Raw genomic sequence first — 23,174 nt, 5'->3', positions numbered from 1 at the left:
CACGCTGCCCGGGATGGAATGCAAGCTCGCGATCACTCGAAACGGGAATGATACCGGGAACCGAAGCCGAACCCGACCGCGCCGGTGTCGATTCCTTCTCTTCGATTTAGTAGAAAGTCCTCTACGTGGCACTGCGAGGCTGATGTTCGACGTCCGCCGGATAATTGAATATCCTTATCTCGCCAGACGCATCGGCGAATTATTAAAATGATCGGGCCCCGACTGTTAGGAATTACTGGGACTCGATCCGTCGCGGTGCTCGGTTTGCCATTCCACGGCGTACGCTTTCTCGGAACCGAGGATCTTTCCAACCGTCTTTTTTTTTCCAAAGCGATCTTTATACACACGGCGTCGTTGGTTACAGTCTAAAAAGTTCGTACTTGCGAAGTGTTGCGGTTTATCGGTCTAGGATTTCACTGAAATGAAAATAAAGTTATCTTTCGGTGCCACTGGTTTGATTCTCCGTTCTGGAATGTTGGGAATCGTCGAAGAAAGTTCGTTTTCGCTCTGAAATATTTTCAGATCCTCTATGAAGCAGCTGCATCTTCGAACTTCTTTGTTAAAGAAACTTGTTATTTTTTTGCGCACTTCCTTTTCAAACTTACTTGGAGATTGTACAACGCCATTGTTGCGGCGCTTTTCACCAAACAGCGTGTTTGCTTTATTTGATCTCATTTAAACTCGGGAAGAGGTTCGAGTGCCAATTTCGAAACCGTAAATCGATAAATTGACCCTTTGCATTCCGAGGCACTACTAAAATTGTTCTATCACGTCCCAAGATCATTTTTATAACAACAAAGTTTAGATTTAAACGACCACTTGCCATACTTTGACTAATCTTGCACGTAATTGAGATTTCTAATAATATTTGATTAAGTATAAATACTGCTCTGTTCTTTTTAGTGTAAACAATATTCTGATTTCTTGTCATCAATATTGAAACATTCGAATAAATGTAGACACGCAATTAACATAAATTATCTGTTTTCTTCTTTGAAATTATTGCAACAAAAAACTTCGTATCATTATAACCATGAAGAAAATTGTACGGCAAAGGGTTAAACAGTGAAACTATTGGTACGAGTCACAAGAACCAATTGGGTATGCATAAAAGGACACTTTGTTACATAGAATGGAAATACTATGAGCCAGGAATATTATTCAGATTTACAATTAAAATGGCTTCGAGCGCAAAGAGTTAAATTGAGGAAAACCTCTTTTAGCCGATAGAAGGAAATCTTCGTTTGTTAACTAATGAATAAATTTCTGCAGAAATTAATTTTCGAATTTCTCCAAACAGTTCAGCCAGCCACGTGTGATAGTTTAATAAAAGTGCAGTCTGTTGCATAGAACGGAAATATTCCGAGCCAGCAACATTATTCAGATTTACAGTTAAAATGGCTTCGAGCGCAAAGGGTTAAATGGAGGAAAACCTCTTTTAGCCGATGGAAGGAAATCGTCGTCTGTTAACTAATGGAGAAATATCTGCAGAAATTAATTTTCGGATCCGTCCAAACAGTTCAATCGTCGACGTATGTTTTTCGCGGATCGTATTGATTGTCTTAGATTTTGGCGCGTCTAAACCGGCCATTTCGACAAGCCAGCGTCGCACACGGCCATTTGTTGGATGTTCCAGTGTCGCGACGGTGGCGCAACCGCGTCCAAGGAATATTTCAAACGACCACGGGCTATCTGTCGGGCCTGGTCGGCCGAGACGCGTACCTCTTTATTCCGTTCCCCGAGCGGGCCCATGCACCGGCACGAAATGACGCGAAACCGGATGACGAATGCCGCGCGATTACGCGACAAGTCGTTTTAAGAGTTTCACGGTGTCGTGCGAGAGCCTCGCGCACGCTTTCTCGCGACGATAAACGTTCCAACGGCGTTCTTTTTTTATCCTTTCCCCGGCCGCTTTCGTTGCATCACGTCTTTGAATTTCTCCTCGGAGACGACGAGCCAGTCCTCGCGGATGTAATTGTCCTTTGATGAACGTGTCGCCAGGATTTATTCGGCGAGCCTATCGAGTTTTCAAAGATCTCGTTGCGCAACCCTTTCTGCAATCGAGGAGATTATTGTCGTGGGTGACACTCGCGATTTTCTTACAGCTTCGCAACTTTGTGTACTTTTATAAAAACTCTGGTTTCACCTCAAGTTGTATTATATTTGTTGAGAAGAATATTTTGATCGTGATAATGAATTTTGCATTTTTATAGATATTTTAAATATATTTTATAGTATATTTAAACATATTTATAATATATTTTATACTTTATTGCGCATTGATAAATAGACCGCAGATTTTTATGCAAATTAAAACTGGTCTGTATTATTTACAAAATGCAAAATCTACATAGATCTTTCTTTCCATCTTTAATTTCTTTGTTGCGTACAAAGTGCAATATTGCATTCAAATGCAATAGTATATTTAAATTCGTTAAATGGTTTCACTAATGCTTGTTATAAATGCATCAAATCCGCAGAGTATTTACAAAGTAATGGTTTCCTCGGAAAACCGTAAGGTGCAATTTACTTGTTAACAATGGAAAAGCTGTTAGCTCAAATTTCATCGGATCACCTAAATCCCAATTCTCACGGAAGCTGTCCTTTTTCTAGGCTCGCAGGTCGCCCTGCGATTAAGTAATGGAATAGGCCCTTTGTGGACACCTCCGACAGAGTCCCCGAAAGTGCCCGGAGATTAAATGTTTCTAATTCGTCGGTGGACGGAGTCAAATTCGGCTGTCAACCGAGAAGATAGTTCGAGAGAGCCAGGCTTTCGACGAGATCAACTGCGAACAGGCTTTCGTAACCTCGTTCTTTCGGAAGATAATGGATCCGACGTATTAAAAGCCCCGCAATCACGAGGATATATAACCCGAATTGCTCTCCCGTATCATTTTCATTCCCGGGACGTGAAAAGCGACGCGCAACGGGACAATGTACAAGGAGACGACAAAAAGGAGCGAGTATGTAGCTTCCCCTCGATTCATTGTCGACGTGGTCATGCATATTCCGAGATTTTGGACACTGTGCGGTTTGAATAAATGAACCGAGGCCCTAGGCGTCGCTACATCGTGTCCGATGAATTTCATAGCGACAGGAACGGTGTTGCACTAGGTTGACTTTGATCTAACGCAGAGATGCAACGATCTTCGAGTAAAGCGCGAATTTTTATCTGCGCTTACAGCAGACGAAATAAGCGTAAGCAATGTGTTTAAAAAACTGGACAGATTAAATAATTGACAGATAGAAAAAATTGGAAAATGTCATCAAAATATTACATTTAATCGAATTAAAATTAATAAGTTAAATTATACGACAGTCATCGTTTCTTGTTTAAATAAATTTAAGAAGATGTAATAGTTTAAAGTGAAAATTAATTTTTAAATCACACGTGGGTAATGTGACTGTTTTAATAAAAGAATCATATTTCTGATCCGCCCAATTTGCTCAAATTGATCTATATAGCTTTATGATTTTAAAGTTCACCTTCGTACAGTTTGAATGGTATTTATAGGACCAGGTAATTATAATTACGAAGAAGAGGCGTGTTATTCGGTGAATGGTCGTTGAAACTTTAATGGAGCACCGATGATTGAAGAGTTCAGAGGATGGAAGTGTTACGAAACGTATTTGTGAAATTTGAGATGTAAGTAATTGAAGGTGGTGCGTGGCGTTCTTTCATTTCACTTCGTCCAACCACGGTAAAAAAGATTGTAGAGAGGATGAAAGGCACATGTTGCATAAGCTACACGCGCCACAGGATATTCTTAAACTCAATTTACTCGAAACTTTATATTTGTAACACAACACTTTCATCCTCTGAACCCTTCAATTCGTATAAAACTACTCGCATCTCCAATAGGCTACGATCCGGCAAATGTTAAATAAAGTGCAACGGAAGACAAATATTCGTCGGCCGCGAAACTTTATACCTCTAATTCCGGTTTCCATTAACTGGTTCTCGCGAACGTGAACGCGCACAAACATCCGCGGTTCAATCATAAAATAATACTCTTTGCTTTTATTAATCGTTAGTGGATTACGGATCTGCGTGCATTTTATAGCGCATAAAAGTTTTCGACAATTTGTAAGCCACAAAGTTTACCGACGTTTAATACGATTTGATTTTATATGTCCGACTTGTTAGCAAGACTAATGGTAAAGATAATAAAATTTTATTCGATTTCCACGTCTCTAAGTTCGTCTATAAAATTTATCGTCTTTGGCTCATTAGTAGATTGCGGAACGGGTACTGTTATACCATTTCCAATTTGTTATAATTAGCACGAGAAGCACAATTTTATGTAGATCTTGATTCTTGTAATTGAAGCATGAAATTTTCATTTCTCAAAATAATTTGAACTACGAAGTTGACTTTATCGTCGATATCTGCAAAATAGATCAGGTTCTCGAGTTTTCTTCATTTAGTGTATGGATGTAGTATTTCTTTGAGGAAATCCTAATACGTTTACTGTACTGTCCGTGATTGTCCCAGTGTTGTCATCATCAATTCATTTGGAATTTCATAACGAATTTTTTCTCTGGTCTAACAAGTAAATCTGTAGTAATCTCTTTGAAATATGTGTAAGTCAACTGTTCGATTTCTTTCGCAGCATCTTGAAATACAACGCGTTTAGAAAGTGTCTAATTTAATAAAAAAGAATATAGTATATACCTTTTTTAACCAATTAGCTGTTTTCGACGAGTATACTCGACATGTACAATTGCTAACATTATATACTCGCACGTATTAGTTTTAATACTGAGAATGAATTGCAACAATTTTTACTTGAGTGCAGTGTATTCAATACGTGCCTTCCGTGCAAGCCAACTAGTTTAAATAAAAAATTGGATCAAGTATGTAGATACATAGTAGGGTGGACGAGGATGTAAAATTTTCAAAAAACAATCGACAATATGTTGCTGCCGTCACGGTAGACAGCAGCGCAGTCCTAGAGCCGAAGGTCCCATGGCGATTTCAACGTCGCGATCCGCACAGGCGATGCCGCCCAGTGATCGATGCAAGCGATCCGCGGGATCTCGCGCAGATTTTTCCCGCGTTCGCGCGAATGTGGCCATCCCTTTGATAGCCCGTGGTACGGATAAGTTGGATTAAGATCTCAGGGAAGCGTTCTCCCGAGGATAGCGTCCCTGCTCGTGACAGTAATTTACGCGCAATCGCGAGGATGATCTGGAGGAAGCCCGGGTTGACGCGGCTCAGGCGTGCAATGTGACGTCGTAATTTAACGCGAACGGGTAAGGTCACAAAGCAGAGGAAGCGAGAACAGGCCGGGGCGAGGGAGAGCGAGAGATCTCGTGAAATCGACACGTGCGCCATCGGTGAGGAACGGAGAGGAACGGAGAGGATCGCGACGATCGTCAGGAACGATAACGGTGAGCGCGGCTGCGCGGATTTCAATTTCTCGGCGCGTTAACACGGCTACAACCGCGGGACAAACACGGTGTTTAATGGAAACTCGCCGCAATTACCGGCGAGCCACCCCGAGTTATCTCTTCCCCCCGTCGCCCCCGTTCCTACGCGTACGCAACGGCCGCAGAAAATTATGAAGATCGACCGATGATCAGGTCCGACCAAATTACCGGGCACCGTCGCGATTTAATAATTATCCAGCCGGACGCGTACGTGTTTTTCCCGCGCGCAGATCCCCTATCTGCTACCGCGGGCTGATAACTCGGACGAGGCGACTGCGATACGCGCGCCTCGTTATTTAATTGTATAATTATAATACCGCGGATTCGCTAACGGCTGTATTAAACGCGGCGGCCCCGGCCGGTATTTTCCAGCCCAGATCGTAGACGATTAATTGGCAACGACGGGGCACACACCGGCAGACGCGCGGCATAATTAGAAATTGTCGGCTGATAAAACCGGGAAACTGATTTTCCGTCGTGCGGAGCTCTTGGACATCGCGCGGTCGCGCGCAGCCAGCGAATGCGTGTCGAGCCTAGCCCGTGTGACCGGGAAAATTGAGCTCGAACACCGGAATCGGCTCGGGAATAATCGCGTAACTATTATCTAAATGATCACTGTGAAAAAATAAACACGCGAAGACAGAAAATAACACGTTGCTGCCCGCCCCTTTTTCCGGGAGGCGGAATCGTTAGACTCTGATTCCTATTCAACGAGCGATCGTTCCTTGATTAGCCTGACTCTATCCTCGCCGTTACGGTCGTCCGAGATGACAATTTTATCGACAATCGCATGGGAATAATGCGACGTTTTTCTTGGAGGATTAACAAAAATATTTAAAAGCGATGAGAACTCAAAATACCATTTAATTGTCTTATAAACTGAGTAATTAGAGTGGACGTAATTACGGCAAGCGAGACAATTAACATCTGACACGAAAAGTGTAAAAACTCTTAACAGGTTGAACATGAAATAAGTTTGAAATAACGAGAGAAAAGGAAAAAGTGTGTACCAAGATTTTCGATAAAATGATTGGGTGGGCTCGTTTGGCTCGCCCCTCGTCCGTGCTATTTTTACCGCGGTAACTAATCTCGCTTGACGGTTCAGGAATTACACCTTTCATGCGCGAGAACAGACCGTTGAAGATTAATAGACAATACATAAATTCATTATGCCGGCATGTTAATAGGGAAAACTATTTATTGTATTTCATGGTTTTCTAACACGATACTTGAAAGGAACTAATTACAGCAAGTATATCCGATGTGTATCGGGGCTATTAAACGAATACAAATGCCTCGGAGGGTCATCAGTCACACGCAACCGGCTAGATTCAATGATTAAAGCCCGCCGACTTATTAAGCCGTATGGTATATTGCATTATCTTCAGATAATGAAGCGAATAATTTTCACATTTGTTAAAGAACCGCACGGGTGAACAATAAACTACGCACCACAACAAAATTATATTTAGAACTCGGACTCTACCGTGAGCCGCGCACTTGTTTCGACAACTTCGCGGGAATTTCATTCATCCAGTTGTAGAACGATTGCTTTTGTTTAATTCGTTTAATTTCGTATTAATTCGTCCGTAGAGTCGTCCATAAAAATCGGAGACGGAGAGCAAAGTAATAATTTTTTAGAATTTGTGGAATCGATCTAAAAAGATTGGAAATACTATTAAGTTTTCATTAAATTTCGTTAGGAATGTTCCCAATACCTTCAGGAGAACAATAAAAGATTCGAAAAGATAGAGATTCGTCACTAAATTATAGCATTTGCTACTAAAGCATTATCACGATGATTGTCACATAAGTACGAACTTACGCAGTTAACTATTTGACCTTCTTGCTTTTAGTTGATCCTAACAAACTTTGATTCTTTTAATCAGTTAGCTGTTACAATCTTTTTAAAGAATGTGTAAGTTATTTTAATTATACTGCATATGTATACGTATTTATTTTCTATCATATTTCGTTTAAATACAGCACTTTTATAAATCATAATTTAATAGAGAATGTCAAAGTATATATCCATCTCAACCAATTAGCTGTCTAGAATATAGCAAGATTTTATATTATAACTGAACAATCTAGCAAAAACGAAATAAGAATAAATTGTTTCTTCTGCTAACGTGAAGTTGAAAATAATTTAACGCTATTATTAAATTTCTTCATAATTTCATATTTCAGGAAGACATTTCTGCTATAAATGCACAACGTCCGCAGTCAAGTTATGAAGAGTATACTCGACGAAAACAGTTAACTGGCTAATAAGTTACTAACGTTAACAACAATGAACTTTGATATCATTTCAATTTCAAAAGATGTTTCTTACCTCCGTATTATCTGAAGCCGCTTAGGAAACTGTACGAAGATATTCACTGTAGTTATTGTCCGACGATCGAAGCGTTTTCCGCGCGAAAAGCACAAAGATCTCAGGCTCGCTACCTAACGACCTCTTAATTTTTCGAAGCAACACCGCCACGTGACAAAGCCGGCTCTGGCTACGGACATAAAGTCGCAAACGTCGTCGCACAGGGCAGGGTCTCGGCTAAAGAGCCGGGGGTCCGAGGGTTTTAGCAAGTTCTCCGGTTACCCAGGTAGCGGGGAAGCCGGCGGCCATTCGTGGACGTAAATCCGGGCTACCGTTTCGTCCCTGAGGATCGCACGATCTGCGCGGCGCGATGTAATAAAGCCTCGGCTAGCCCCCGCGATCGCGGATCGAGCGGTAGCGGAGGATCCATCCTGGCTCGAAATGAGGGTCGAGGACAAAGAAGGACGCGTCCGGGAACGTGTCTCGTCGGCGTGGCTGCTAGCGGCGGGCTCTCGAAACGCTGGGAATTCCAGAAACGTGCTTTCGTCACTGAACGAAATGGAAGACGAACGAGCGGGACCGCAAAAGGTGAGAGAAGAAAGACGGAGTGGCTCGGCAACGATGACTAAACGAGGATAGACAGAGAGAAAAAGAGAGAGAGAGAGACGGCGGCGGCGGGAGAGTCGACGACGACGAAGAAGAAGAAATCGTCCGGCGGAGGATTTATCGAGGAGACACCTGAATCCTCCCGGAATCTCGAAGCCGTTAAAAAGATCGGCTATCCTGTCGGACCGCGCGGAGAGGCCATGGTGTGCCTGGTGGTCGCGAATTTTATGCAGATGCCGTGGGACCCGGCGAGCACCGCGAGCGGAAGGGGCTCCGGACGGATGGGCCGTCGGTCGAGGTCAGGCCGAGGAGGCCAGACCCAGATCGGTAGTTCACCACCCAGCCTAATGGCAATTAAATATCCCTGGGCTAATTGGCAATTATAGGCCACGGGTGTCGAGGATGTCCTCCTTTCTCTCTTGATCCCAAAGCTACCGGCTCGGTCCTCCCTGTTCGGACCGACGACTGCGCGTCTCTTCGTGGCGAGAACGGAGGGCGAAAAAAGAGCAAGTCCGGCCAGGTAGGTGCAACAAGAGGCGCTCTCTCGCGCGATCTGGAGCTTATACGTATACCTGGCTCCCTGTGCCCAGGGGCTAGGGGCGGCGGGAGGGGGTCTAACAGGCCCATCGAGATCGTCCTGGAGGGACTTCGGACGGGACGCGAGGCCCGCAACGTTATAAGCGTCCAGGCCACGAGGCCCCAAAAGTCCCTGCAACCCGCCGCGGAGAGGGGGCTGGTCGAGGTGACGACAGCGAAAACTAGTTTATTTGGGACGCGGCTATAAATTAGGATCAGATCGCCACGCGATAAGAGTACCGGCTAACACCCGGTTCCCTTCGAAAGGACGCCTCTTTCTCTCTCCGCTGGATCCTCTCTCGAGAGACTTCTTTCAGCTGGCTGGCAGCCTACGGATCGAGGCGACGCGACGCTGTCTTCTCTCCCTCTCTCTTTCTCTCACTCTCTCTCTCTCTCTCTCTCTCTCCCTCTCTCGTTCTCTGTCGCCTACTCTTTTTGCCTCTCTCTTCGCCGTCGCACCTCTGACCGAGCCTTGTGTTCGCCGGTTCTCGCCTCTATCTCGGCTGAAGAAGTCGGGACAGTTGGATGGTTCGTATGAAACGGCCGATGTGACGCTAATTAGCGTAGTCTAGGCTCCGAGTGGAATATGAACGATGACGAGAGCCTAGGCCCTGACTTCTCGAGCGCACCGTCTCGATATAAACGACTTGACACGCCGATGAACGAATGGTAGTTGATGTTTCATTCGATGACTCCGTGGTCCTGCCACACGGCCTTTGTTGTGGGCGGTTGTTGTCGTTTGCGGGAATACTTTTTCTGGCTGATCCAGCGGTGTTGCGAGAACGCGTTCTCGAATTGATTCACGTTCGGTCAAATTGTTTGTCAGCGCATCGACTTGCCGAATAAATAGGATTCATGACTCGCCATATATATTTTGGTTCTTCTTGCTAAAGAAGCAAATGGGTATTTTGGTTTACTTGCGACTGCGGTTTCTACGCACTTGCAACAATAATTACTATACGGAATACATAACTGTGAACGCGGTGACAAGAGTCACTAAGTTGCGCTTCTTTGTAAGAATGGTAAGGCTGAATTTATTCGTAGAGTTCATCATGTTTATCATAGTTTATACTTAAATGAAGGAATTTATTGGATCGTTACCCATGAAAGAGTCTTTATAATTGAAAGTAGGTTTTGGTGCTTTTGGCGTTCACTTTATCAAAACTGTTGAAGAACCAGATCCAATTTTTATATTTCATAACTCGCCACAAAAGCTTTCATTTCCGTAAAGAAATGCTCGATTCAATTTTCTCGGCCAATTAGACAGGCGAGCTTCGGTCGATTTGAAAGAAGGGTGTCGACAGGTGACATCGCATATAGTGTCCCACAACTCGGTCCGTCGTAAACGTATTAAAGCTTTATTAATGGCTTTAAGCAGTCGAGTGCCGGCCAAAAGTAAACACGGCTCGTCGAGGTTGTGACTTTTTTGGCCGGCCCGAGAAAGATCATAAAACCGAGCGTCCAAAGCGGGATGGCCCCCGAGGCGAGTAAATGAAATCGACGGGGAATATTCTGGTCGGTGGAGGTTCAGCGAAGTTCAAGGTCCTCCGCGGAGTTCACACGACGGGCGGAACACGGTCTGGGATCGAGAATCTTAATTGATCTCGATTGCCGGTATTGCCGGGCTATTCTTGAAACGGCTAGATGCGCGAATGATCCACGCTGTGGTGCGCGACGCTTCGGAATTATTAATGAACATGGACGTCGGGAATTGTCATCGCGAAAACGTAATCGAGCGATCTCGTCGGCCGCAGATTCGGATCTATAACGGCGTGTGTCTTTTCGGGAAAAAAAAACTGGTTCTGGCTTGTTTACACCGTTGCGGAATCAGATAGCCTTGGATGTGCGCGACGAAAGGATCGACCAGAGAAAAAAAGCAGAGAGAGAGAGAGAGAGAGAGAAAGAGACGAAGAGAGAAAAGAATCGGAGTAGGAAAGCCCCGGGAGATGAATCTGGCGAATCGTTTGTAAGGAAACGAGGGAACAACCGTTTCAAGATTCCCCCCTTTTCTGTCACCGTGGCCGTGAATGGAATGAAGTCCCGGCGTTCTGAAGCCGATTTAACGATCGCTCGACTGCTACGGATAACCACTTTTCCATCTCCTCTGCTCGCCCGGTTCTCTTTTTATCCGGGTCCCCGTCGTATTAGCGGGCACGTTCGGAATCGATATCGCCCGCGGAAATAGGTGTAACGCGATTTTCCTCTGTCAGATGCACCTGCGTGCGTCGAATCTCCAATGAAACCGGAAAGCAAGAATTCGTCTCAATTTTTCAGCGACCAGTTTATATTCCGCTTCCGTACGCTACCTCGGAATGTAGCACCTCGCATTCTACGACTTCGCATATTATTCCTCGAATCGAAACTAAGAACCTTAATAAATTAGGCACCGCGTCGACTTTTCATTATTGCATTAAATTTTTTGAGATGAAAGTAAGGAAACATTTCATGGATTTGTTGCTGACTTGAATATGTTGGAACGCTAATAAGTTGTTGGTTCGCTCGAATGTGTCGCAAGTAAAATTGATTTCTAAATGCGGTCAGAGGACAACGTCCCCAAAAGGAGTTTCAGTGTTCACGATAGAATCAAGAGAGAGGTAAAAGTAGTTGAAGAATATGGAGTAAAAACTTTCCATATGGGACTATTTTCAACACACATTTTCATAAGGCACATCAATAGACTATAGATTTTATGCATTTAATAATTGTATAATTTAATACAGTAAATATACATGTCTCAAAGTATTCGCTATCTCAAGAATTGCAATTATATTATATATTACAGTTAAATAATTTGAACAAATTAATTCAAAGTTAATTGAGAGTTACAAATTTACACTTATATTAAATTAAGTATTAAATCCCGTACGAACTATTTAACACCGATTCTCGGACATAGAAGAAGAAACTAAAAGTCCTGATGTATTGATTTACAAATTATTAACAAACGAACGGAATTGTTGCTTGTCTCCCACGTCCTGCAATCAATGCAGACACTTTTACTTTTGCACAAGGACCTGCAGACTACTGATCGCGCCCTGGAACCTCGTCAGTCGCAGAAGGCTACGTCTAATTTTGACATCGTGCAAAGTAAAAAGAGCTTGCATCGTCTGCGAGAGAGTTACTCAGAAAGTTGTTCCTTCTCTCGACAACTTCAACAATTAGGTTCCGAAGGTGCGGCGCTGTTGTCATAAACGCATAAAACGCGAAGAGTCGTGGTCTCGAAGTCTGCGTTATTCCAGCGTTAATTCGTGCCTCGAGAGCGCGTCCCATTTGTGATCGTACGCAAGTGGACCGGCGTCCAGTCAGGAACGCGCGACAGGTTCAGGTGTGTTCAAGAGAAAGAGAGAGAGAGAGAGAGAGAGAGAACCGGAGAGAGAGAGAGAGAGAGAGCGAGAGAGAGAGAGAAAGAGAAGGTTGTTCCGTGGCGCAGAAGCGTACACGTACGCGGGGCCAGAACGCAGCGGGCCCGTGTGTAAGAGAAAGACGCGGTCAGCCAGCGGTGATTCCATTCACTGATTGAAATCTTCGTCCATTTGTCACTGTCAAGAAGGTGGCGATAGCCTCTCTTCTCTACCGTTCGTTCTCTCGTTCTCCCTCCACGGTTCGTTCTCCGTCGCTCTCCCGTCCGCAGACTGCCCACACGCTGCTCGATGCTCGATGCCATTATTATTTGAACGCGAGTCCATGCCTAACGACCAATCGACGCGCCGGATATTAATTTCTTATCGATTTTCCCGTGCCGGGCCACTGATCGACTGGCTCGCCGAGTCGATCCGCAACGGATCCGCCATTTTAACGAACCGCGAACGCTGTTGCGTACATCGCGACGCAACATTATTTTCCTCGGCCAATAATTCGTCACCCATGCTTCGCGATTTCTCTCTGTGTACCTTGTAGAACCGTCGCTAATTTTGTTTTGTCATGTAGACACGCGAACATTGGCTCGATTTCAGTTTCTAACATTAAAACTACCATCGAAGAATTCACCAATTTCTTATTTTACAATTCTGCAAACTTTGGACTCTTTTACAGGAAATGTCGAAACAACTTTATGTTATGGGAGCAAGTATTATAATAAAAATTTTGTTAGTCCTTATTAAATTCCGTCGTATGTTAGTTATTATTATTGTTCGGTAGGTTCAACGTTAATAACGTTTAGTACGTTTTATCGCGAGCGTTTCGTTATGGATATTTATTTGGTTTTGGCACGCGAAATTTATTCGTGGATCGTAGTCGCTACGGGATCAGGTTTTTGGAGCGACAAATGGCATTTCGATTCGATGACGTGGTCGATTGGATGAACGAGTGTTAGACTCACCTCGGGGGACGCGACGGTGATCCGACGTTGATCCTGTGGGCCTTACACTGGCGAGACGAAACCACTGCCCATCGACTGCGACCTGGAACCGGAGACATTCGAGTATTAGTTTCTTCCAGCGAGTCGACGCGATGATTTCGTTGTTGCATCTTTGTTTCTCTTTAATCATCTCGAAGTCGACAACGATGGAATAACTTTGTTTTCTCTGTGCTTTTATTGGAAACCTTAGTGCAAGAAGTAGGCAAATACACTTTTCTAAATAATGGACATTCAGAAGAAATGTGATTGATTGTAGACACAGGATTTAATCTTTAATCGGGCATACGATTCTTGGCAATAATCAGTAGTGCACACATTCATTTTTCTTCGATTCCAACATATATTTGACAATTACAGATATGTAAAAAAATCGATCCTTTCAAAATCTCTAACAGAATTTTCAAGAATTTCTAAGTTTACATTTTATTCATGCATTTCTCTAAAATTTGGAACCAAAACCTACTATAACCATACGACTATAGCACGCGCACCATGTGTACTTTAGGACAAGGGTCTTATTTAACCCCATGCCGTAGATCACCAGTGCTAGCAGTGCCCTGTTCGGTATAAATGCTTTCCGTTTTTATAAATCACATTAAATTTTGTTCTCTTATCATTATTAATGTTTAATCTATTAGGCACGACAGAATTTTGTGCCAGACTGTTTCTTTGCACGGCAGAGTTACGCGTAAACGATATGTGAATATGAAAATGTTGCTTTCCACGCGAGCACAGTAGAATGCAGTTTTTAATTTTTAAATTACAACTTTTCTTAAAGATATGATGCATATATTTTAACTTTAATAATTTACTTTAATAATTATTGATATATTTGAAAGCACGAAACTTCCGCGGAAGCCACTATAGTGACGTATCGTTCCTAAGCTTTTGACACCATAAAAAACATATATTTCCTTTTTTTTTTTCTAAGAAAAGCATCTCATCATTTTGACCGTGAAAACGGCACGACAAAGAACTGAAGATTGAGATTAAAAGGACAATCTTCTGAAAGAGCCAGTAAACTCGGAGACCACAGAAGGTCGGATCGAATGAATCAAGACTCATAGACTCACCCCTTGTAGAACGGTTTGAACGCAGTAGTGGCCTCCGTAGGCGGCAGGCTGGCAGTAGTCTGGTGCTGGTGCAAGATCGAGTTCTGTCCCGCGGATGAGAAGTCCTTGTGCGGGGAGGCCTGCAACCTGGAGCTGAAGGAGGACGCGCTGCTGGCGGAGCCGGAGCTTGTGGACAGGTACCCGGTGGCCGGGTGGCTAGCTGCGTACGGGTTGGGATTACCGTTGGTCGTGGTGTTGCCGTTGCCAGTGGTACAGTATCCGGCCGGCGGTGCCTGGATCACTCCATTCGGTGTAGCCACCTTCATGTTGGGCGGCGTCTGGGGTGGAGTGTCCGTACCAACCTCGGGAAACCCCGCCGCCGCAGAGGAAGACGCGCTCGAGCTTGACCCGGAGGAGGAATTTGGGTTGTAGTGCAGCTGGCCACCGGACGAGGACGACAAGAAGCCGCCGTACCTCGTCGCAGCGCTCGAATAGGGGGCGGTTGCCGCCGCCGAGGGGCTCATGGAGGCGGATGAAGGTAAGGCGAACGAGCTCAGGTTCCCACCACCGCCCCCGGCGCCGGTGTTGCCTCCGCCGCCTGCGGAGCCGAGCCAAGGTTGCTGGGAATGATGGTGGTGGCCTTGGTTCGGCAGGTGGTGCTGCTGCTGGCCGTAGTGCTGTTGATGGTGCAGGTGGTGATACTGTTGGTGATGGGGGTGGGTGGGCGGCGGCGGCGTTTTGCAGGCGGCCGTGTCCGCCAAGGACCAGATCTTCGGCTTGGTAGCTGGAATCGGTACTCCGGCCGCGCTGCAGTCGGACTTTATGCCCTCGTCCTTGAGATGATCTTCACCGGCGTAACCTTGGTGATGATGGTGGTGGTGCTGCATCGCGTGATGAAAGGGATGCTCGCTTCGTCGTGGATCCTCCTCCAGATCCAGATCGTCCTCGTCATCCAGGTCTTTGTCGTGCTGCAAGTGCTCCGCCTTCACGTGCCTCATCGGCTCTGCAAACACACCGTTCACCGCTAATTTAGTAAATTGACGGGCTGGCCAATCGGACAGCTCGATGGTTCGTGGTCCGCGGTGGATCCACTTAAAAGCGTGGTGAATGGGGGCAGTCGTTTTCCGCGGAACTAATAGAAAATTCAGCACGGTCAGGGGGGGGGCGAGCCGTATTTCATGGGGTCTCGCGCCCCCTCGGCGATGTCAGAATTAATGGTTTATAATCCCTGGTGTGAAAGCGAGATCCACGCGAGAGTCACTGTATCGGAGCCGGCGAGGGATCGGTAGGAAGCTGCGACTCCTTCCTCCCTCGCTCGGTTAAGCTGTAAGGGATGCTGTGAAAAAAAGGGAGCGGAGCCTTCAACCACTTTGAGGCGCGAGAGATTTTAGCTTCCCCTCGAGGCAGAGAGCCGGCTGGGGTAGAATAGGGAAGCTGTATCCTCTGTCTCTGTTCCGCGCATCCAGCCACGACTCCCTTGCTCTCTCCGTCTCTCTGTCGAGCGAGCCTCTCGGGGCACTCTAGGATCGTCCCAAGCGTCTGCCAGCTAGCCAGCCAGCCATCCAGTCGAGCCAGCCAGTCAGTCAGGGGTGAGAATTTCATTAAGAGGTTCGAATGAGTCGGCAGAGGGTTTACTTGATGGGTCGTCAAGCGATAATTCCCAAGCTAGAAGGGGCAGCTAACCCCCGCCATCAGGGTGAGAGTGAGAAAGAGAGACGAAACTAGAGGGTACGAGCGGGATGGACGAGCGTCCGGGAAAGAGAGAGCCACAGGGAAACAGAGTTTAGGTTTAGGGTGCGCGCGACCCCCCTATAAAGGGAACCTTATGGTCCAACTAAATAGATACCACCGTCGAGTCCACAAGTGGCTCTTTAACTTTTGACCCCCTTTTATCAGACGTTAATCTCATAATCTTCGCGCTGGTCTGTATCTCCGCTAACGACGCGAATTGCGAGGATTAAATTCCGGAATTTACGAATTCGTTAGCAAGATCTCGCGTTCGCATTCAGGGTTGATAGAAGCCACGAAAAAAGATCGAATGGCGGAGTGTATCTTACTGTGGCAACCCTCCCGGCACTCGTGACCGTCTGAAGTGACCGCAAGCAAGGTCTGAAGTGAAGGCCAGCCGAAGCGGGCAACATGGAAATTCATGAGGGTTAAGGAACCTCTTGAATTTCACAAACCCCCCGCAAAACCCGCTGCTTTATTACGAGTGCTGTTGTCCGAGGTATTATACACGATGATGAATGACTCCGAAACTTGAACGGAGTCGGATAAACACGATAGCAAGTTGATAGTAAACGTTGAGAGTCCTCGATCAGATTTTATTTATCTATTCCTGTACTTGCGTTACTTAAATTCATTTCGGAAGCTTGGGTTCTTTATTTCTGAAGGCTAACACATATTCGATATAGTACATTCGAACACATTGAACGCGAATAATCTACAGAATATTTCAAGGTCCAAATATAAACTCTGCATTCACTATAACATACATTACCTTACTAGCCTATTTCGAACAGCTGAGAAATGTTACAATTGTTTAAATGCCCGACGCAATTGTAGCATTTCTGCTTAATTTGAGACGAGTAATTCCCGACGAAATAAAGGGTCCTAACAAGATCGAGTTTGCCGAAGCCATCTGAGCCTGCCCACCATCCCCCATCAAGAGTAACGTCCCAGGCTCCAGAAACACAAAAATGGCAGCGTACCCGAGACAGTCCCGCGGCCGAAAGCAAGGACCACCAGCCCAGATATATTCATACTCGGCCACAAATCACGCGTGTCCGGGGAACACCGGCGACGGCGGAATAGAAAACAAATCGGTCTGGCGCGGGTCGCCGGGATTTCGCGGAGGGCTTACTTCCGAGGCAGTCCTTTAAAATTACGAGTAGGAGGAGGCCGAGCATCGCGGGACGCGTCACGCAGCCTGGTCGCAACACCTAAATGTCCCGAATCGAAGGGGCCCTGGCTAGGGTGGCGAGCGAGAATGACAGAGGTGAAAGAACGAGAGAGACGGTCGGACGAGGGAAGAGGAGCGACGGAGAGGAACGATATTGGCCAATGTGCGGTGGGGTAATGGTGGCCATAGGAGGGTCCGTACCATTCGTCTCGCCGCGGGCGCCGATACATCACCGTACCTCGAACCACCGGCTCTCTCTGCCGTGTATCTATATACATCCGCGTATGTATACATACACGCGCATGTATACATATATTTGTATATATATGGAGCCCGTGGCACGGAGTGTATATGGTCCTACGGATGGCTACTCAGCCCGGGCGCACCCTCTGCCTCTCTCGCCCACAGAGAGACACGCTTAGGGAGAGGAAGCAGAGCGAGAAAGAGAGAGATAGAGAGAGAGAGCGCATACATGTGTGTGTGTGTGAGAGAGAGAAAGAGAGCAGGAGAGCGCACACTCGCTCTCGGCGTCTGCTCTCGCACACACACCCCATGGTGAAAGCGTTGTGCCGGAGCGTGTGGACGCGAGAGGCCACGTACCAATACCCATGAACCGGGCCGGTCCACCGGGGGACCAAACCGAAGGCCATTAATCTCTTCGCGCGGCAACCCGCAACCCGTCACTGTGTTTACCCACATGTGAACCATTATGTCCGCCTCCGCGATATAGACCCCGACACACGCAGTCCCAGAGACTAGCAAGCGAATTTCTAACTCGCCGTTTCCGGCCGATCGCCAAAATGCCTGAATAAGTAGCCTGACGACGCTTTGGCGAGACCGGAACGGTGACGCTGGGTAATCGAATTTCTGCCGACAAATTTGAATCGTGGCCGAACACTCTCCGATTTACGGGATTTTGGGGGTGGATCGGCCATTTCGGTACTCGCTCGAATCTGGTGAAATAGGTGGCGTGGTTAGGCGAGATTATTGCGAGGAGAATCATTTTTGTGGCAAAATGTATTTTAACACTGTAGAAAGTAACTTTATTATATCTTTAACGCTATCGAGTGCCCGCAAAAGCGATGAAATTGTAATTACCCCCGAACATTTTATGTGAACCCGGGGGAACATGATTTGATTAATAAAACTAATTTCTATCTTGAACGCTGTTAAGTGTGACAAGAAAGGAAAACATATTTCCCGAATCAATTTTATATTTTAATCGCCATCAAAATGTAAAAATTGTTCGCACGTCTATAATACCGTGTTCAGAGGATCGAACATTCTCTTCTGTTCCTAAAACTACAATTTTATGAAAGCCGGTGGACGCGAGCACCATTTGGTGACTCACGCTTGAATACAACTGCAGATTGTATCGTATTAGACGATCGACGCGTAACCTTTGCATTTTTAAATATTATCTTGAAAGGAGGAATGGGGGTCTTTAATTTTTATTCGAGAACATTTTATTACGAAGAACGATTTTCGGTATCTCCGATGGAGAGGATTCGTGCACGATGTAGGATTAGCTGACGCTTGCCCCGACTATAATATTCTAACCGGTATCCGTGCCAAGACAAACATTTCAGCCTCCACCGATATCAGCGGCTCTAAAGTGTTCCCGACGGTCTATAAAGATTCGAAGCGCAAAGGGGTGAAATTTATGTGAGGGATGAAACAAGGCGAGCCGTCTCGGAAACGAAGAAAAGTTGACGATGTTTGGATAGTCCGAGATTGTTTTGCCTCGTCCTCGACGAACGATTTGTGCAGCTGTGCCTAGCCAGTGAAAGATTCCCGTGACTACACACAGGGTACTCGAACACGTATGCTTTTCATTCTCCATTTTGTCCTCTCTAGCGGACCATTCCGATCAATTTCACCCTTTAACGAACCTACAATTTTAACGACATTTTTGTGTTATAGCAGATTGTTCTAAAAGCTCTTTTCCTAATGTGCGATCTTGACGGCAGTATGTTTAAGCAATAGGAGCATATACGATAGACGAAATTTTTATTGGAGCTTTAATATTCTTTAGTAAAAGAAGCTAAATATTTTGTTAAAAAAATTAAAAGTCGAGTCGACACGTGAGGGAATAATAAGAAACAAGAAGACTATTTGACGAATAAGAAAAAATATTTGCATAGAGAACGTAACTAAATTTTATAAAAAACAAAAATGTTGTAATACTAATATTTAATACCTTCATCTTTATGGCTAATTATTCCAAATATTCTATTCTTTATGCTGCAAATTAACTGCTAGAATATATTGCAGTAGCAATATTATTTCATCATCGCCTTATACCGTTTTATAGCTCTTTAACGTTGATGTGTTGTTGATTATTTTTATAAACTACTCTTGACAAGATTCCCCAAAAGTTACCTACGCGGTTCAAGACCGACGAACGTTCCGTCTAAGTCATAAGTGACAAATGTTCTTGTCAGAGCCACTCATTTTTTCCTTTGCATTGTGCGTGGCAGCGTTGTCTTGTTGAAAAATTACACTTTAATTGTTGCTTTTTACAACAAATCGAATTAAATTATCTTCTAACAAGTCTTGGTATTTATCTGTGTTAGATGTGATAGAAATTTTGCATGCTGGTGATTTTCCTGTGCACAGATCGTGCCAATAACATATAAAGCTATCCTTGTAATAATAACTTGGACATAATCTTCTCGTCGGAAAAGATAACATTTCTCAGTCTCCAACTCAGGTGAAATAATTTCGATTTTAGCCACGAGCAGAAATTTTGGGGAGCTTTTTTTTTTAAATTAAAGAATATTAGTATCCTATATAAATTTCGTTTACTGTATTGACAATGATTATAATGCGTATTTAGATTAGATATGCAAAATTACAAAAGTTTATAGATTATTCAGAGAGCAAGTTTAACAATTGCTGCCTATTTAGATCCAAACTATATTACCAAGTTCCTCATTCTAGCTAATACAATCTTAAGCAATTTCATTCCTTCTGGAAGGTATCAATGTAACAATTATACCTGACGAGGGTTAAACACAAGAAGTCCGACTGAGGATCTATCGGCAGCTACCACAACCGAGTGCGGATCCTCCGAGGGGTGAAAAAATCCCTTACACATAACAGATAGGAGCGACTCCAAATATTTGTCTTGGAGAAAAATCGATGAGGTCTTCCCGTGGCTATCAGCCACACAGGTTCGCGGTGCGACGATGAAGAAGTATTTAATGGAAATCGCGGAAACGGTTGTAAAATCAGTTGTACGCCGAAGTAGCAGACGGGCCCGGCTTCGGTGGCAGTGTTTATGCGTCGCAGGAATCTCGCTGCCGATCGGCTCGGCCGATCCATGTAGGGTGAGGTCGTACGGTTCGGCTTATTGTCAGCGGAGTGGATGCTTGCGCAATATCAGGAACGCCGTCCGATGGCCACTCGATATCGGGGAAGCTGGTCACGCTAACTATACACGCTACCAGCACGCCGGGTCGAGCCACGATCGGTATGTTTCCTCGCGGGCGGGTTCAACCCTCGGGGGCGGGTCGCGGCGGGTCTTTGCCGTTGCAGACTCGCGAAAGGTAATCGGTAATCGCAGCGGCGTTCCTTCGATGGCCCGCGATGTCTCGGGCATTCTTGCGCCGGTAGACGCTTGGACGACACACGCGACCGAATCGGCAACCGTATTATCGGGCTTAATTGCCACACGCGTGACTGCTTATTGACTAAACTTCGGCCGTCACGCGGCTTGCGATTGAGACATAGTTCTCGTTCGCTGCGCGAACAGAGGGGTTAGCGAGATAGGGGAGCTGCTTCGAATAATTAGGGACCGTTTACGAGAATGACTTTGTCGTTCTCCGAGGTAATTAAGCCCACGGCGGTGTCTCCGCGACGGAGGGATTCTGATTGGGCTGAGGGTTTGATATATTTATGGTGGCGCGTAATCCTAATCCTTGTGTCTTATTCAACAGTGTAATGGATAAAATCGGGGATAGAGAGTGTCAATTATTTATTGATTACTGATTCGGTAATTGATCAGTTTTTCGAAGAGTCATTTCTATTGTTTTAAAACCGATGCGACCGGATCGCGTTGCCATTGTACGTGCTAGTCTATGAATGACGTCCTCGGGACAACATTCTCAGTCACGGGATCGATTGGTTAAACATATTCTATAGTTCTTCACGGACAAATAAAGCTGTGTGGCTAATGCACTTTATGAAAGGACGTTATTAGGAACAAACGCTTAATTCTAACGAAGTTCCAAATAAAAGTACATGAAAGAATGTTTTTATAATAAACAGGATCTTTTATTGTGATAAAAGTCAGATCACGATCTGACCATCGATAATAATTACAAAGAATGAACAGAAACGGACTGGTAAACAAAAAAACCGAATAAAAATTAATAAAAATATGTTACAAACAAAAATATATTAGATAAAATTGCGCCGAGAGTATTCAAGTCACCCTGAGCAACGACGAATGGTTTTGGCATTACGGAGCGATTGAAATTGTTTTAAACGTGTCGAGTGTGAGAATTGCACTTACCATTCTCCTCGAGGCCCCTCCTCGCCTCCTCGCCAACCCTGTCGCCCTGATTGTCCCCCGCTAAGTCGTCCTTCTCCTTGTTATCCTCCGAGTCCGTGAGAACCGCGTCGTCGTCATCGTCCGTCTTGTTCTTCGGCTCCCAAGTCATCTTGTTCTCTTTCTTGAGGCGCCGTCGCGCGTTGGCGAACCAAGTCGAGACCTGCGTCAGCGTCATCTTCGTGATGATCGCGAGCATGATTTTCTCGCCCTTCGTCGGGTACGGGTTCTTCTTGTGCTCGTTCAGCCAGGCCTTCAAGGTCGCCGTCGACTCCCTCGTCGCGTTCTTCCGCCGCGCTGCCAGGTCGTATCCGGCGCCATATCTGAAACGCCAGGACAATATGCATTATTCATCGCACGTATCGCTTACAAAAGTAGACGTGGTCGCTAGATAAACCCATTAAATGTGCTGTTAAAAGAACCGTACTTCTATTTTGCTTGTGTATCTACTTGATCGATCCTGTTTATTTGCTTTTCTAACTGCGAGTGACAATTTCGAGAATTCACGATTGTTACTGTTACGCACTACTTAAATAATCCTATGGGATTTATAATAGTTTCATTTACTATTTATTATTTGTTACTTTCTATTTATTATTTATATATTATTTGTTATTTATTTCCATGTTTTATATTAACAGGTATATCTCGAATCGCTCCTTAAATTAAATAAACCTGACAATGTTAAAATTCGAGTAATATATCTTTACGTAAATATGTTTTCCCAATTTTTTTATTAATTATTTACATATATTTCTTAAGTTCGTCGCTCCTATTTAGATCACCATCAGCGTCATCGTCGTATGCTATGTAGCTTAATCTTATCAAGGATACTGTCGTGTATGTGTACCTTACATTTCATAAAATTATGATTATTCTAAGTGTAAAAAAAGGGGAATTAGTTGAAAATCTATTTACTACAAAATCCCTCAGCAATACGGAAATAATCTCATCGAGTGAAATGAGATGGATAATAACTAAAGAAGAAACAATTACGTAGATTGTTCCCTACTATCAAAATTCATCTCTCTAGAGGTTAAACAATGTTCTCCTATTAACTATAGTTCGCCTCATTATCTTCTTTGAAAATTCCTAACAATCCTGGATCCAACGAAGATGAAAAGCCACTATCTCAATTGTTCCACTAGTCTACAATTTCAAACATTTAATGCTTCCTAAGATAAGGGTCCTAAATAACATCAAACTCTTCGTTAAAATAAAAAGAAAACCTGTGAAGCTTGCATTGAAAAAATAGTTCCTTTATCGAAATGAAAAGAGAATACAGAGGTCCACGCGAAAGACAGGTTGCATTTCAATCGCGGGCCAATCGGAGGAGCGTCGAAAAACGTAATCATTGTTGAACATTTGTCGAGCCGGGG

General features: G+C 44.7%; 1 protein-coding gene across 5 annotated transcripts in view; it reads right to left on the bottom strand.

Annotated features, from left to right (window-relative positions):
* LOC144472773 (homeobox protein caupolican) overlaps window positions 1-23,174 on the bottom strand; it is a 153,458-nt gene that overhangs the window by 12,964 nt on the left and 117,320 nt on the right. For all 5 annotated transcript variants that reach the window (XM_078186109.1, XM_078186106.1, XM_078186107.1 and 2 more), the window contains exons 4-6: window positions 21,760-22,118; window positions 14,360-15,341; window positions 13,248-13,329 (exon numbers count right to left, since the gene is read on the bottom strand). In XM_078186109.1, coding sequence (XP_078042235.1) covers window positions 13,290-13,329; window positions 14,360-15,341; window positions 21,760-22,118 — 1,381 coding nt within the window. In that variant the 3' untranslated portion in view covers window positions 13,248-13,289. The remainder of the gene's footprint in view (window positions 1-13,247; window positions 13,330-14,359; window positions 15,342-21,759; window positions 22,119-23,174) is intronic.

This window comes from Augochlora pura, chromosome 7 (assembly GCF_028453695.1).
Source record: "Augochlora pura isolate Apur16 chromosome 7, APUR_v2.2.1, whole genome shotgun sequence".
NCBI classification, from domain to species: Eukaryota; Metazoa; Arthropoda; class Insecta; order Hymenoptera; family Halictidae; genus Augochlora; species Augochlora pura.
The sequence above is the reverse complement of the archived record's forward strand: the minus strand, read 5'-3'. Positions and strand labels throughout refer to the sequence as shown.